This window comes from Mixophyes fleayi, chromosome 7 (assembly GCF_038048845.1).
Source record: "Mixophyes fleayi isolate aMixFle1 chromosome 7, aMixFle1.hap1, whole genome shotgun sequence".
Taxonomy (NCBI): domain Eukaryota; kingdom Metazoa; phylum Chordata; class Amphibia; order Anura; family Limnodynastidae; genus Mixophyes; species Mixophyes fleayi.
This window is the reverse complement of record NC_134408.1, coordinates 148,347,015-148,364,218: the sequence shown is the minus strand read 5'-3', so window position 1 is coordinate 148,364,218 and position 17,204 is coordinate 148,347,015. Positions and strand designations below refer to the sequence as shown.

At 45.8% G+C, this 17,204-nt stretch overlaps 1 protein-coding gene and 1 long non-coding RNA gene across 2 annotated transcripts; one reads left to right on the top strand and one right to left on the bottom strand.

Moving 5' to 3' along the window:
- Positions 1-27: 27 nt before the first annotated feature.
- CYP27C1 (cytochrome P450 family 27 subfamily C member 1) lies at positions 28-12,044 on the bottom strand. The gene is made up of 6 exons (XM_075181110.1): positions 11,698-12,044; positions 5,608-5,798; positions 3,782-3,981; positions 3,368-3,577; positions 1,608-1,771; positions 28-233 (listed from the first exon to the last, which is right to left on the bottom strand). Exons 1-6 carry the CDS (start codon positions 11,950-11,952, stop codon positions 54-56), a joined length of 1,200 nt encoding a protein of 399 aa, XP_075037211.1. The 5' UTR covers positions 11,953-12,044; the 3' UTR covers positions 28-53.
- LOC142098340 (uncharacterized) lies at positions 11,301-15,376 on the top strand. The gene is made up of 3 exons (XR_012678328.1): positions 11,301-11,748; positions 12,475-12,653; positions 14,499-15,376. It is a non-coding gene; the product is annotated as an uncharacterized LOC142098340 (long non-coding RNA).
- The last annotated feature ends 1,828 nt before the right edge of the window (positions 15,377-17,204 follow it).

Here is a 17,204-nt window from a genome sequence, read left to right as displayed (position 1 = left end):
GTTGTTCCCAACCCCCCCCCCCCTCCCCCTACGCTACGTGGTCTCCAATCACATCAGGATACCCACCTCAGCGTTTCCTTCAGAACAGCCCTAACTAACGGCAGTTTCGGGACATCCTCCGCTATGGGCACCGTGTCCTTCCCCAGGTTCTTCACAATTTCATTATAGACCGTCTCCTGGATCTGGGGGTTTTTGGCGAGTAGGTAGGTCGCCCAGGAAAGAGTAAAGGAAGTCTAAGGGGAAATAAAGGACACATAAGAGGTTTTTTTGCTCCGTTATCTTCCTGGAGGATCAACCAGAGCGCTAACATATAATTATATTATTAGGGGTCCAGCAATTATGAAGGGGCCACATCTGGGCAGATCCATGGGGATTACTATTTTCCAGGGTAAATTTGTACTTTTGTTTCTTAATAAATTAATAATTAAGAAACAGAATTTTGCATATACAAAAAAAAAAAAAAATATCAAGAACATTCCCACAATTCCCACAAATATAAACAATAATAGTGTGGGGTGGAATGAGAGGGAACCGTTCATATCAGAAAGAATGAAACTACCACGGAGGAGAGAATTTCTGCAGCACCAACCACGTCGGAGCCTATAGAACCAGGCGGCAGAGACCGGTTATATCCTCTCACTATCTTTCCTCATTCTTTCTTCCTCCCCTCCTCATTTCACCGGCACTTGTTCTCCTCTCCCTCCAAATTTCCAGTCACCTCACCCTGACTTCCCCTGGTGATTCCTGTTAGACTGCCCCCTCCCCTAGATTGCAAGCTCCCGCGAGCAGGGCCCTCTATTCCTTGTGTCCTCCTCCTGTCACGTTCCGGGACCCCAGCTTTATCGCTCAACCTCGACTCTGGGTTACTTCCTCGGTCTCCTCTTCTCCATTACTGGCTCTGGTCCTGCCAGACGCGCCCACATGTCTGGGCTCAGGACCACCCTACTTTAGCCCACTCCCCACCTCTCTTCCTGCTCCTTTCTGGCTCCCAAGCGTTTATTTACTCATACCTCTGTGCCCGTCTACCTGTCTTCAGCCGGGTTGTCAATTCAAATGCACTTTTTTGTACTGTCCTGTATGCTGTGCTCTGTTTCTCCTATGCATAGCACTGCAAACCTTTTGTGATGCCATATAAATAAATTATTATTATAATAAAAAATAAATATCTGCGCAAAACAAAAGACTACATCATGCGCCACACATAATCCATCACCCACCACCGCAGGGCTCTTCCGATGCCATGTTCAATATAAGACTACTCACATTTGGTCCAACTTAAAACAGTCAGGCAGTGATCATGTGACATCCAAACACTATATGAGAGGACTCTGTTCTCCACCTCTCAGACCAGATATACAGAATTCATACCAGATGCGGCCACTAGGGGTCACCATGAGACCACTGTATGATAGGGGGATAGTTTCCGTATTGCGAGAACACTGGGTATATATGTTTTACCTGTTCGTTTTTATACAGCAATAAGAACGCTGAATCTCAGAATACTACACACTTTGTCAATGGCATCATCATTGGCTGTAACCTCTTATGTGAAAATACGTCCCATCTCCCTGTCATCGTTGTGCCCCATAATCTTATTTGCCGGTTACCGTATCCACTCCTGCCAGAAGCATCTCCGTCATGTTGGCGTATAACTCCTCCAGCGACAGCTCCTTGCTGATCAGTAGCGACGTCAGGAGGCCGCCCTGCACCTCCTCTCCCTTCTCCAGGCGGGATTCAATCTCCTTCAGCTTGTTGTCCACGTGGATCTGACCTGGAGATGAATACAGAAACATTTACTAAATTAAGAACGGTGGAGAATTCGAGATTTGTTCCTTTACGACGGAGAACAAGACCAGACTGCGTCGGCCAACGCAACAATCTGATATATTCGGAAATTATTCTTAACCTATGTCAGTAGAATATGTTCTATACACAAGTCCTCGGTAAGACCTCGCCTGAAAACCGTACATGGGGCAGTTCTGGTACAAGAGAGGACATTGCAGAGCTGAGCAACACATTCGTAGGAAGCGCTTAGCTAGGAGAGAATGGTCACGTTCAACCATAACAGGAAAGTGAAATGCCACGTGTGTGACAAGTGTGGTACCTTCAAAGCTATCGGCCGATGACCACACTCACAAATCGTGGTCATCAGCGACTGTTATTGTCCAGTAAACGTTAAGGTCTTTCAGTTTGGTGACACACGTGGAGATTATCATTATTATTATTAATTTTTATTTATAGGGCGCCACAAAGTATCCGTAGCGCCGTACAAGGACAAACAATGGCACAGTACAAGGTGAAACAGCACAGTACAAGTAACAGTGAGCACTATAACTCTGGGGGCTCAGGCACAGCATGAAAGAGAGGGAGGGGAAAAGTGAGTACAGGCAGGTAACTATGGCCCAAGAGGGTGGGCACGGATGACAGGTTGAGAGTCACTGAGGGGAGCGGAGAGAAGCGAGAGGAGACAGAGGGCAGAGGGACTGAGAGGAGGTGAACTGAGTAGCTGGAGAGCACAGTTAAAAGTGATGGAAATAGAAGGTAGGAGAGCCCTGCTCAAAGGAGCGAACAATCTAAAGGGAGGGGAAGACAGACAGGCACATGGATGAGACGGAGAGACGGGAGAAGGGAAGAAGGGATGAGAAAGAGAGGTAGCCGACCGGTGGGAGTTTAGGCATGAGACTGGAAGGCTTTAAGGAAAAGGTGGGTTTTTAATGTTCGTTTGAAAGAGGACAGATTAGGGGAAGTTCTGATGGAGCGGGGGAGCTTGTTCTAATGGAGGGGAGCGGCGCGGGAGAAGTCTTGGATACGTGCGTGAGAGGAGGTAATCAGAGGGGAAGAGAGGCGACGATCGTTGGACTGGAGATCGGGCAGATCAACTCTAAAACCGGGCAGCCGGATCACTTCCGTCAGGACCACCTGGCAAATAGTGGCATCTTCCCACTGCTTTTCCCATCATGCCAGACAATTATCCCCCAACTCCTAAAGCATCATTATCTGGCCTTGTGGTCACATTTGGCCAAATACCCAATTATGGCTGCAATAGGGCAGCATTGTGGAAAGCCTTAAAGTGCCGATATGTAAACGTTCACGGTCGGATACACATGGCGAGGGTAGTTTATGTGGAATGTCTTTCCGAAAAGGGGAGATCAGCAGAGTCCCCCCCCCCAAAAAAAAAAATAATGGTTTGGGAATCTTTATACAAGGATGAAAAGTAATTGGTGTGCTGGCGAATTGATCTACCCATAAAACAACCACATGTGTAGTGACCAACAGACAGGTTAAATCTTTTATGCAACTTTGAAGGTTTCATTTACCCCTGGACCTGATTAAGGTTCAATGACTTACAGCGATATTCAGTTCTTACTAAATTTGAAGAGTCCGTCCCAGGATCGGCAAAACTCTTCCCAGGGTTTCGGAATAAACCGACGCAACCACTGGGGAATGGCGCCAGCGTACATCGTCGTCTTAAACATACTGAACATCAGCTCCAGGGCTTCTATGTATTCCATCGTCTGCTTGGGAACCTCGTAGTCCAGACATCCCAGTCGCCACTCGTAGAGTATGGTCGCCACAGCTGGGGGGCAGCAGAGAGCACAAGAATTACCACGAGCAGATAGTAATGTATAAACACGCGTGTAATACGGGGAAATAAAATCTATATTCAGAGATTGACTCAGTAGGTTTCCCAAACACTCAATAACTCACCACAAAAATAATTTTTTTAGAAACAAAAACGTAATTTGATAACAAGTCCAGGCCTTAGAATATGGAGTCTCACCTTCCATTGAGTATTTGAAGTAGAGATCGTTCACGTTGATCACGGTCTCACCATCCTCTTCCCCACTGCGGAGCGTGTGGATCCTTTTGATCAAGTCAACGATGACTTCATTCACGCCTCCCGAGAACACCGCTGCGTCTCTGGGCTTCAAGATTTTCTGCCGCAGAACGCTGCGCATGGATAGCCACTTCTCCCCTTCCCTGCGGAGCGACATCAAATATAAATCAGGACCAAGCTTGATGTTGTTACTAGTGCGCTGAGAAGAGCAACCGTCTCCTAAGCTCATCACAATGTGCGCACGGGGAGGCGGCTACTGGGGTTACTCAGGCACACAAAGGAGGGCGGACCCCCAGGGTTACTCAGGCGCAGACACCGGAGGGTGGCCCTCCAGGGTTACTCAGGCGCAGACACCGGAGGGCGGCCCTCCAGGGTTACTCAGGCGCAGACACCGGAGGGCGGCCCTCCAGGGTTACTCAGGCGCAGACACCGGAGGGCGGCCCTCCAGGGTTACTCAGGCGCAGACACCGGAGGGCGGACCCCCAGGGTTACTCAGGCGCAGACACCGGAGGGCGGACCCCCAGGGTTACTCAGGCACACAAAGGAGGGCGGACCCCCAGGGTTACTCAGGCGCAGACACCGGAGGGCGGACCCCCAGGGTTACTCAGGCGCAGACACCGGAGGGCGGACCCCCAGGGTTACTCAGGCGCAGACACCGGAGGGCGGACCCCCAGGGTTACTCAGGCGCAGACACCGGAGGGCGGACCCCCAGGGTTACTCAGGCACACAAAGGAGGGCGGCCCTCCAGGGTTACTCAGGCGCACACAGGAGGACGGCTACCGGGGTTACTCAGGCACACAAAGGAGGGCGGCCCTCCAGGGTTACTCAGGCGCAGACACCGGAGGGCGGACCCCCAGGGTTACTCAGGCGCAGACACCGGAGGGCGGACCCCCCAGGGTTACTCAGGCGCAGACACCGGAGGGCGGACCCCCAGGGTTACTCAGGCACACAAAGGAGGGCGGCCCTCCAGGGTTACTCAGGCGCACACAGGAGGACGGCTACCGGGGTTACTCAGGCACACAAAGGAGGGCGGCCCTCCAGGGTTACTCAGGCGCAGACACCGGAGGGCGGACCCCCAGGGTTACTCAGGCGCAGACACCGGAGGGCGGACCCCCCAGGGTTACTCAGGCGCAGACACCGGAGGGCGGACCCCCCAGGGTTACTCAGGCGCACACAGAAGGGCGGCTACCGGGGTTACCCAGGCACAGACACCGGAGGGCGGACCCCCAGGGTTACTCAGGCGCAGACACACGAGGGCGGACCCCCAGGGTTACTCAGGCGCAGACACCGGAGGGCGGACCCCCAGGGTTACTCAGGCGCAGACACACGAGGGCGGACCCCCAGGGTTACTCAGGCGCAGACAGGAGGGCGGACCCCCAGGGTTACTCAGGCGCAGACAGGAGGGCGGACCCCCAGGGTTACTCAGGCGCAGACAGGAGGGCGGACCCCCAGGGTTACTCAGGCGCAGACACCGGAGGGCGGGTTACTCAGGCGCAGACACCGGAGGGCGGACCCCCAGGGTTACTCAGGCGCAGACACCGGAGGGCGGGTTACTCAGGCGCAGACACCGGAGGGCGGACCCCCAGGGTTTCTCAGGCGCAGACACCGGAGGGCGGGTTACTCAGGCGCAGACACCGGAGGGCGGGTTACTCAGGCGCAGACACCGGAGGGCGGGTTACTCAGGCGCAGACACAGGAGGGCGGACCCCCAGGGTTACTCAGGCGCACACAGAAGGACCACAGATATGAGGAGCGGCCGTGGGTACTCACGCAGATATGAGGCCTGTGGACCGTCCTCTCAGGTCTCGGTACTCCTGCCACGACTCCATGTTGGCTCTTTGAGGGGCTTCTCTCTCAGCACGGAGAACCTGAGCGACCATATCTCTGTCAGCGATGGAAACCACAAACTGGGGGCCAAAGTGCGACTTGAATATTCGGCCATATTCACGCGTGTGTTTCTGCTGCAATTTGACAGATAAAATAAATTAAAAGATTGATCATATCCCGTTATATTATCTGCTTCCATCCAACACTGAACTGGATGTAAAACTAACCAACCAGGAGTGGTGCAGAAGAAGCCAATAACACCACCCCTTGTCTCAGCCTCGTCCTTCCCCATTAGAGTGTAAGCTCTCAGGAGCAGGGTCCTCTCCTGTCTTCTTGTCTATGCCAAACTCATCCACCTGCGAGTCTGTGTATCCTCTATATTACGCTTCACGTTTCTTCTACACCTCACCTAATACGGGTTATGATGTATTACTTGGTTTCATTGCAGTTATGCTTTTTGTTTTCTATTTTTGCTTATTGTATATTTGTTTGTTGAACCTCTGTGTTTGATGCAAAGTTTAGTGCCAAAATATTTAATAATAATAATAATAATAATAAATAATAAATAATAATCAACTCCTCAGGGCAAAAAAAAACTAAAAGTAAAAAAGGTTGAATGTCATAATAAGCCCAATATTTAGTAGAATTTTTCTACAAGTTGTGAAATGCATTTACAAAGTAAAGAAGCCACATAACACTTGGTAATAAGCTGATAGGCGTAAGAAAATAAATAGTAATTTTATTCAGCAATATGTTCCCGCTTGCATTGCATCAAACACATATAAACTTGTACCACAAATCCTTGAATGTCAACTGTTAGATTGGTTTTCAAGAACACTTAGGATGAAATTCATCCTGCTAGTGGCTATGTTGGCCAGCAGGGGGCAGACGTCTACCAGACTATTGCCCATTGCGTCTGCCAAGTATTCTATTATTTTCCAGCTGCATCTGGTAAGGTCGCAGGTGTAACAGCGGGAATGGAGAGGGGGATTATTTCATGGATGGCACAAGATTTAGGACCTACACAGCGATTCTATTATATGTCGAAAGTGTCACATTATCCCAAGAAACAGGTTGCAAATTCCCCAATCTGCACCAGATGCTGCAAAGTTAACTTTCAATTTCCTTATGCAAAATGGAAAAGTAAAGTTATTATATTATATTACAGTATATGATAAGGAGCTTTGGCATCCCTGGAAGCTTTGTTGTTTCAGCTGCACGTAGATATAAATATATTATATAAAGCCATTATATAGCCGCGTTAAGGCTAAACTAAAATTTCATAATTCCTGCCGGCTACGCCATCCAGGTCTGCGCTATTCCTGGTGATGCAACTAGTTGTCGGCACCAGATTATCTATGCGGCTAAAATCCCGTAACGGAAATATACCGGTCTGATAATTAGAGATATGAAATAACTAAACGGTCTCCTGGATCAAAACTACGGATCACATTTACAATAATGAGGTTTAGTAGTTTATTTGGATTTAAGTGACCCACAGAAACCAGCGGAGACCCATGAAACAATAACAACACAACGCAGAGGTAATTTGTACATTCAGAAGACTACACTAATCTGCATAAATGCCGTTTCATTAAATGGCCAAAATCACTGGTCACTTAAGGCAAAAATGGGAAATGGCAGTTGAAATAGAATGCAGATAAATGTGTTATGCAGATAGGCTGCGGTAAGAACGATGCCACAGTCGGCGCAGAGCCGCAAAGGCCAATAAAATCATAGGATGAAAAAAAAAAAAAAAAAAAAAGAAACAAAAACAAAAACATAAATCTTTTGTTCACCTCCAATTGGTTGTCCTTACAAGAAATGTTATATCTAGCTATGAAATAATAGAGGACATTATGAGTGATCATCATTTATATAGCGCCACCAATTCTGCAGCGATGTACAGAGAACTCATTCACATCAGTCCCTGCCCCCATTACAGTCGAGAGGTAGAAGGAGATCAATTTTTAATAGCAACCAATTAACCTACCAGTATGTTTTTGGAGTGTGGGAGGAAACCGGAGCACCCGGAGGAAACCCACGCAAACACGAGGCGAACATACAAACTCCACACAGTTTAGGCCATGGTTGGGAATTGAACGCATGACCCCAGAGGTGTGAGGCAGAAGTGCTAACCACTGAGCCACCGTTGTGCCCTATAGCTATGAAATAATAGAGGACATTATGAGCGATCATTTATATAGCGCCACCAATTCTGCAGCGATGTACAGAGAATACTTGACATTCACATCTGTCCTCGTCTCATTGGAGCTTAGTTTAAATTCCATTAAAACACACACACGTTACTTTTGTCAGCAGCAAATTAATCTCTCAGTATGTTTTTGGATTATTGATACGATTACCCGTTGAGTTGAATGCTCAGATACTGTACGTCAAGGGGTTTTGGTCGATGGAAATGGCTGCTAGATATAAAATAACGTTGGTCTGGTCGACTAATCTGTAATATTTAATAACGGTCTATGTGTTATTTTGCACAAAGAACTATGAAGTAAATAAAGTTATCAGCGTTCCGATGGCTCCCGTCCTCCGTAGCTCCGTCCGCCTTTACACGACACAGAATAATTTCTCTCTAAGCCCCGGACATTTCGCTGGTTGAATGATTTTTCTATCAAATGAAATTCCTAGAGTTACACAGACATTTTTCCTGGTTTTATGAAGTGAATTCTAACAGATATTGGGAGGCAGCTGCTTGGCGAGCAGCCCAGGAAACTCAAACGCTGGGCGAATGTGAGAGAATGGAAATAAAATCCAATGTTATCGTACATGTATATATTTCAGTCCTCGCTACCCACATAACCGAGGTCCTGGAAGCACTGAGAGATATTAGGGCTTTATGCAAGAAAACAACATCTTGAATGGAAAAACAAAGCAGAAAATATTTTCAAAAACGGTTACGTGAGAAGTGAATACAAGAAGGTTTTTTCTACTGAAATAAAAGTAATTAGATGTTTTGTACAGAGGCTCCTCTTTAGTGAGTTGACGTCTGAACAGCTTTTAGTCACAGACTAAACCTTTGAACTGACAGGAGGAACATCGCCACCTAGTGATGTAAACAGGTAACTAAACAATAAAAAACACAGAACATTAGAACAATTTGATGAAGAAAAATGACATTCCACCGCCTCTGATGAAAACCAGGGGGCGAAGTAGGTGGCAACTAATAGGACCAATCATAAGCCACAAACAATAGACTGCAGCTTGCGATTGGTCCTGCTTACAACCACTCCTCTCTCTGCCGCCTTTAAAAATGGGTGAACGAAATGGATTTTCCAGATCTGAATTATAAAACCTTCAAAGCCCCAAGAATGCACCTTAGTAAAATATTTTATTTAGGTAGTAAAGAGACTTTAAAACAGGAGCATATGAAACACCAGCGTGACACAAATCTTAAAAGGTTGTCCTGACAACAGACTCTTCTTTCCTGCAGTGCAACCCAAGCTTCCCTTACTGCAGAAAAGCCAAATGCATTCTCCGTTACACCTCAATAATCCTCATCATCAACCTAACGCACCCCACGCGTTCTGCAATAACCATTAAGAATACGCACAAAGTCAGATACATGGGTAGATGTGGTCAGAGGATGACGCTACGCCGGAGGGGACGGGGGTTGAATGTCCAGACATCGCGTGTGGCGAAATTAGACATTGGTCATGTTGGCTGCTGATCAACAAGTGTGTGGTCACTTGTTACTGATGCAAGATTAGGGGTAACCAGGAGAAAGAGACGGCCCTTTGTACGGCACAGAGACCAAGAGCAGCGAGGCGAATGGAAACCCAACGCTTCCCAAATTGGAGGCCATCACTGTCCATAAATATGGTCTCCCGTCAACCCCTCAACATACGTGGACCATATGACCCGTCATGTGATGGGGCCAAGTAGCAGCAAGTAGACAGTGGAAGGGGCGAAACATGACCCATTGTAACAATCTTAAAACAGTCATCTGTTGTCAGCCATACTGGTCCTTCACCGTTTATTTTACCTGAGCCTCCATCCTCACCTGGATCTAGGGAAGGCTGCTGCTTCCATGCTCTATGGTCACTGTTGTTGCTATCGGCCAGCTCGGAGTATCTGCATATCTCACAGGACTTCTGTTACCCACGTTCGGTGGCAGCTGCCGTCACCAAGGAAGAGATCACCAGACGGGATCCTCCTCCAGGGATCTCCTCATTAAGAAAGATGGAAATCTGTAGATCCTCTAAATAACCCGTCCTTGGCGTAAGACGTTTCCAGTCATTTCCTACGGCCTTCACAATTGTTTAACTGTGAGAAGACTATTGTGTGGGATGTCGGAGCTGATCTAGAGTGCAGCCATCACCACCAGCTGCCCGCACGCCCTCTGTGACTTATAACCTACATAGAAATACCAAATATTTCTGCATTATTAAAGTGCACTAATCACAGCGGATGGAGCCCCTGGGCTGACCCGCGACTAATGCAAATGTGGAATTTACTCAGAACGAGGTAAAATATTGTTTGTTATATATACAAGGAGCAGAAGTTACAGTATAAATAAAATAGAAAGAATATGGAAACTTTCTCTCCACAATTTGTCCTGTGAACTGTACAGACCTGAACTATACAAAGACTGGGGCCACCTGCACGTTACATTCTTACACAACAGCAAATAAATCAAAAGTTATATCACACAGCGCATGGACCGTTCCTGCGACTTCAGACACAGCTTCCAGACAGGTAACAGACAGGATCAGAGCGATCAGATTTACCTGGAACAAAGACCGTCCAACCAACAGTAGGGGGGTGGACCATGGGGTATTTAAAGGGGCACAGGTAGTTAAAGTTAAAAGTACCCAGTGTTGAACAAAGAACGTTTCATATACACCAGCAATACCGCAATCTACAGAGATCATAAAATCAGGTGCCATTGGTTTAAGACCGTGTTGGCTAACCTGTGACACTCCAGGTGTTGTGAAACTACAAGTCCCAGCATACCATTCCAGCAATAAGCTGCTATACATTAGCAAAGCATGCTGGGACTCACAACACCTGGAGTGTCACAGGTTAGACAACATTGATTGAGGTCCATCTATTCTAACTCAATCTAGGTTTGCAGGAAGACAACTAATCTGGTTACTGCCCCCGGGCGATGCCCAACCACGCACGTTCATGTATACCACTACACACATGCCAACAGTATTTTAAAAAAAATCAAATAAAAAAAAAAGTAACTTAAATGTATGCAAATATATATATATATATATATATATATATATATATATATATATATATATATATATATATACATACATACATACACACAATTAATTTTGGAGACTTATAAATCCAGTGATCTTACAAATGTCTCCAACTGAAGGTAGGTGCCACAGCTCACTCCATCTGCAGTATATGATATTACTGTATATTACAGAAAATCTACATTTTAAGAAAACAAACAAAAAATATTCCTTCTCAGAAACCGATGCTCTTCTGAAGCAGACAAAGGCAACCTGTGGCTCACCAGCAGCTGTGCAACTACTACTCCCAGCATGCCCTGCTGACAGTTTGCACACATTAAACATACATATCACAGCCAGCAATGCACATGGGTGGGCGGGGCCTGTTGACAGGCAACGCCCCTGGTTGTATAACTCCAGACAGGAACACGTGGGAACAGGAGAGGGGCAATTTAATTGGCGGCTAGTTGCAAACATTAACCCCTGCAATGCCAAAATGCACCAACAACCCCTCTCCCCAGAGCACAATCTTACACTTCCCCTTAACTAGATGACTTCTACATCATTACAGAAGTTTTAGTGCAATTATTGCCCAGACATTAACCCTTCTGCAGTGCAGCAGTTACCCTGCAAAGGGGCAAATGATGATACCCCCGGGTGTCTCTTGCACCTGCTCGGGGGGGGGGGGGAATTGCACACAGCCCCCTGACTGCAATATCCTAAAATCACCTCCCAGTCTATTCATCAGCTGGCAGCTCCCCCCATACAGTGCACAGCGCCCCCCACCCCCATGCAGACTGACCCCCCCCCCCAGTACCTGGATCTCATGGATGCGGCTGAACCCGTCTCTCCAGAAGAACTCCACCAGGTTGGTGAGGGTGCTGGGCCCCGGCATCTCCTTCAGACTCTTGGCCACAGCCGCCCCCCTCACCCCCACACTGGGGATCCTGTGCACCCCTCTCCTGCAGCCCCCCAAAACTTCCCTGTGCAGGAGCTGCCTCAGCCTCTGCCCCAGCTGAGCCATCATGTCCCCGGTGCTGTCTGTCTCCTGCACACACTGCTGCCCGGGCATCAGCTTACACCATTATTAAAGGCTCCCTCCCCCCAGAGGCTGGAGAAAGGGGGTGGTGGTCTCAGGGCTGGAATCAATGGCTTGTTATGTGTTTCAGGGGGGACGGGGTGACCCTTCTCCACATGACACCCCCCTTCCCACTCATAGGTGCAGCAGTTAACCCTTCACAAGCTGGGACACCATCACCTTGCTGCCCCAATTTAGTGTAATGTGTTGTGCTGGGGGGTTAACCTCACCATCAATCATATGCATTAAGTATTTTATTGCTAGGAATTGCATGCATGTTATGTGATTTAATCCCAGGTGTTGTATGAGCCTGTTACTTATAACATGACACAAGTGTTGTGTGTTTAGTTACTTTGGCCCCACTAAGAAGTGACATCCTGACAGCAGTATTTCCAAAAATGTGTGTTCAGATGACTTATTAATGCAAGTTTGAATCAAAGAAAGTGAATTTTGCTAAATTCTGATCATTCTTTTATTACTTATGTAATAGTTATTTGTTATGCTATTTTTTCCCAGACATGCAGGAGGGGAAGGGAGCTGCGTATGAGCGTGAAAAAGGATGTTTGCGTCACGTCTCGTGCTCCTTCACGCACCAGCGCTCTCGATGCCTGGAAAAGTAAAGCGTCAATGAGCGTTTATTGCAGACGTTGCTTCTGCCAGGTTTCAAACGGGACAGAACGTGACCAACCACTCTGGTAATCAATGGTAATAAACATGGGGATCATTCGTGTTTCATACATGCACTGCACACATGAAGTAATTGCAGCGGAGTCATGCAGCACATGTATATCATGTAATTTTGTAAAGGCCTCAGTGTACATCAAATGGACAATTTCTCATCTCCTCCGGCTTACTGAAGCTCCCTCTACTGATCAGCCTGTGGCTGCTGTTATAGTAACCCAGGGGAAACATTCTACACTGTTAACCAATCACAGGCTTGCTTTTGGTTGCTATGAGAGCAGCCATGTCTGATCACCAGAGGGAGCTTCAGTAAGGTAGAGGAAGGGAGAAATTGTCTGCAGCAACACTGTTGTATGGGGCTTTGACAGGGGTGTCAGGACCCCACCAAGCTACAAGCCCAGAGTAGCAACTATGCACCTTATTACCACTGCAGATCGGCTCTTGTATATAGCAAATCTACTATATAAATGCCTAGTGGCGTGTGTGGGAAAAAAAAAACAAGCTGCAGCGCCACCTGCTGGGCAGAGTTATACACTGACCTATATATTTCTTGAAGGGGGAGTGACAGTTGGGAGTGGTTGGTGGTTGCCGGGGGTGACAGTGGGGAGTGGTTGGTGGTTGCCAGGGGTGACAGAGTGAGAGGAGTGTGATACTCAGGACCGCTGAGAGAGATCCCTGTGTCTGGATAGACATCTGGATAGATGTGGCGATGAAGAGGAAGGATGAGGTGATGGAGAAAAATGATGAGGTGGTGACATGTGGACAAAACCACGTTAAAAAAGGGCGCTTGCGTCGGGAAGTAACGCTCTTCCCCTGAGGAGGCCTGGGCTAGGCCCAAATGCATGACAAGAACCTTTTTAACACCTTAAGTAGCTTGATTTGACTAGAATGCATGAGTATCATGCACGGGTTAACTTGTATATATATATACATCACCCCCCTCCCCCCACATCACTCATCCCAAAATGCCCCTACACACCCCTCAGGCCTTCCAAATGCCCCTGAGAGCCCCCAATTGCTCCAAAATCCCGCCACATGCCATTAGAGGGCCACTTACCATAAAACGCTCCCATCAACTCCAAAATGCCCCACGTGACACTCGTATCTGCCCCGGGCAGTACCAATGACCACCCATGGCTAATCTAATAACCATAAGTCACTGAGACCTAGGGGCCACTTAAACAGTAAATACAGGTGTTGCATTTACCTATATCAAAATCTGCACATTATTTAACGATATGGAAAGGTCTCGCTGCATATTTTTATAATGATGTTGGTGTATTTATCAAAGAAAACATTTTAGATTAAAAAAAAGTCCTTTATTCCACTAGACATTTAGAATTTGATGCATATCACCTCTTATTGTCCCCATTTCCCCTGACTAAGCCCTAGTCCCTAGATATTGCCCCTTGATCTTCTCCCCCTGCAGAGAGAAATTGTTTTAATTTGCCAAAAATCCCGACCCCCTCCTCCCTTCCTGCACCAACTTCTCTCCACTTATCCACCTCACTAAGCTAATGGGTATTTCCATCACAGCGTGGCGGGGTACACCCAGGATTCATTAAGAGATTTTCATTAAGATGAACATAAAATAAAACATGTCAAATTCCAAATGGTGACCTGAAGCTGAACCCAAAGTGACGCTATAAATCTCCCCCTCTCAGCTGGGGGGTGTCTCAGCCTGTCAAACTCTCTCCCCCCTATTTCGCTGTAGAAAAAAATAGAATATAAAGGATATATAGACGTAAACACCTAACAATCACTTACAATGTTTTATAGTATTGATGGTTTGTTGTTTGAGATTATACAGATTATGAAACCAATAGAACCTAATTCCCAGAATCCTCTTTTCTGTGCAGACGTCTTTCCTGAGCACAGTCTACATCTATCAACGTCTGCAGGTCCTGAGGTATAATGGATTTTTTGTAATTAATCTAAAATGTTTTCTTTGATGAATACACCAAACTCAGTGTAACAAAGATGCAGAGAGACCTTTTTCACATTTTGTTTAAAAAACTGCACCCCAAATTATTATGCCCTTACTCACTGGTTCTACCAGTGTGCAGGGGGCATGGGGGGTGGTCTGATGGGAGTTTTGGAGCATGTGGTGTCTAAGGTATGTGGGACATTTTGGGGTTAGTTGGATCATTGTATGGAAAGTGTGAGGTCTAAATGACTTGAGGAAGGCCTGAGGGGAGTATGGGGATATTTTGGGATGAGTGATGTGAGGGTGCATTGTTTCTGAGATTAAGGGTAGTGTGTGGCCCTTTTGAAGTTTAGAGGGCCACACACAGTGCTTGAAGTATATCAGGTTGCCCATCAGATTTACAATGTACCAGTAAAGAGAACAGCTTACTGTTCTCCAGCTTACTGAAGCTCCCTCTGATGATCAAAGTGACTATAAGGACGCTTGTGTTAATATACAGTGTAGGGTGCTACCCAGGGGTTCCAATAACAGCAGCCACAGACTGATCAGTAGAGGGAGCATCAGTAAGCCGGAGGAGCTGGGAATTCATCCAATTGCCATTTTTTGGGGTCAGAAAGGATTTTTTTATTTTTTTTTAACCCATAAGGTTAAATTTGGCAACTGTCCCACTGGGAGTTTTGTTATGATTTACTCTGGATCAACACAAATCGAATATATGGAAAGGTTGCACTTTATAGTAACAGCTTCTTTTGTCAATCGTACTCGCTATGGAAAGTAATATATCTGTTCCACCAAGAACAAAGTAGTTGTGCAAAATGCAATGTGGAATATGATAAGATGTTTCCATAGAGTAAACTTTCATCAGATACCTTTCTCATTGTGCTGATGATTGATAGGTATAAAACATACGGTATACCAGTAACTGAACTTTGCAACAAATTCCATTCAATATATAGTATAGCATAGTTATTTCGTGTTGGTAAACCTAACAGCTGGGCGCAACATCAGCAGGGAGATTATACTGTTCAAAGAAATATATTTATTCTCATATTATTGTGGTTGCTACTCAGATTTTGGCTGGAGTACTCACCTTTACTCCAGGCAGTGTGTTCAGTACTTGCTAATTCCTTCATAATGACCCGTCAGGGTAACAGAACTCTGCTCATGTCCAGCACGACGGACCCCCCCATGGGGCTGACACATTGTAATTCTAGGCTTTATTATTGCAATAAGTTTAATTGCTCCCAATCCAGATTCTTATTACACTACGTTGTAGACACAATTGTATCATTTCACTAAGTTGTGATACAATACTTAACCCATTAATGGACGGAGGTGATTTGGACATCAGTGGAGAGACCCATTTTCACATTACTAATCTCTGTTAGTTTTGCTGGGAATAACTTTCTTTATATATATTTAGTATCATTTTATGGGGCAACAATTTCTTTCTTTTCATAGTATAAGGGAAGAGATTTTTATACTTCTTTATTCCTATAGTCACTTTCATGCACTTAATGCAGCCTAGAACATTACACAACTGTATTTGAATGAGTGCGTTAAGCACAATCAGAGCGCACTTAGATGATAAATCCGGCTATGAGGAGTTTTAATCTAATGCAAATTTACATGTAAACAAAATGTTGTTTTTTTTTCAAATAAAACTAACTATGACTGATACGAATGATTAAATATTGGCTGTCAATATGGTGGCACTATATAAATAAACGATAATACTTGATAACCTGTCTACAGTCGTTGATTAGATACACTCTCTAGTAGAGTGTATCTAACGTTACCTGAACTGAACAAAACCCCTCTTGTTAGCTGCTTCAACGTGTGGGTGCAGTGTGCCCCACTCACCAGGTGGGATATGGTCGGCATGCAGTAAGCAGTGATATAAAACTAATACTTTATCTCTTGGAAGTAACAGCTAAAACTACACATCCAATATGAAAATGCAACTTTATAACATTCCCAAATATATATGTAATAATTCCCATATATGACATTGGATTTACATTTCTACACAGCTGACTGCAAGTCATTGTTCTCTGTTATCAGTCATTTTAGTGTTCCAAACAGGCTTAGACAGATAGACCAGTCTGCATATGGAAAACACTTTTTTTTTAATATATATATATTTTTTGTCATTAATGACTATATTATTAACAGGTGACATTGAATGGTTTTGTTTTTTTCTGTCCGCTGTTTTGTGCATTTATATTCCACACAAGTTAACCCGTGCATGATACTCATGCATTCTAGTCAAATCAAGCTACTTAAGGTGTTAAGAAGGTTCTTGTCATGCATTTGGGCCTAGCCCAGGCCTCCTCAGGTGAGGAGCGTTACTTCCCGACGTAAGCGCCCTTTTTTAACGTGGTTTTGTCAACATGTCACCACCTCATCATTCTCCATCACGTCATCCTTCATCTTCATCGCCACATCTATCCAGATGTCTATCCAGACACAGGGATCTCTCTCAGCGGTCCTGAGTATCACACTCCTCTCACTCTGTCACCCCCGGCAACCACCAACCACTCCCCACTGTCACTTCTCCTTCAAGAAATATATATATATATATTTTTAAAATCTTTATAAACACTTTTAACAATTAACAAATTAAAAACATCTTAGT

Excerpts from the sequence above, each read along its gene's own strand:
- CYP27C1 (XM_075181110.1), bottom strand. The coding sequence starts at position 11,952 with ATGCCCGGGCAGCAGTGTGTGCAGGAGACAGACAGCACCGGGGACATG. Across the intron at positions 3,578-3,781 it reads CTTCAAATACTCAATGGAAG|CTGTGGCGACCATACTCTAC; the intron begins GTGAGACTCCAT and ends GCTGCCCCCCAG. Across the intron at positions 234-1,607 it reads TTCTGGCAGGAGTGGATACG|ACTTCCTTTACTCTTTCCTG; the intron begins GTAACCGGCAAA and ends ATTTCCCCTTAG.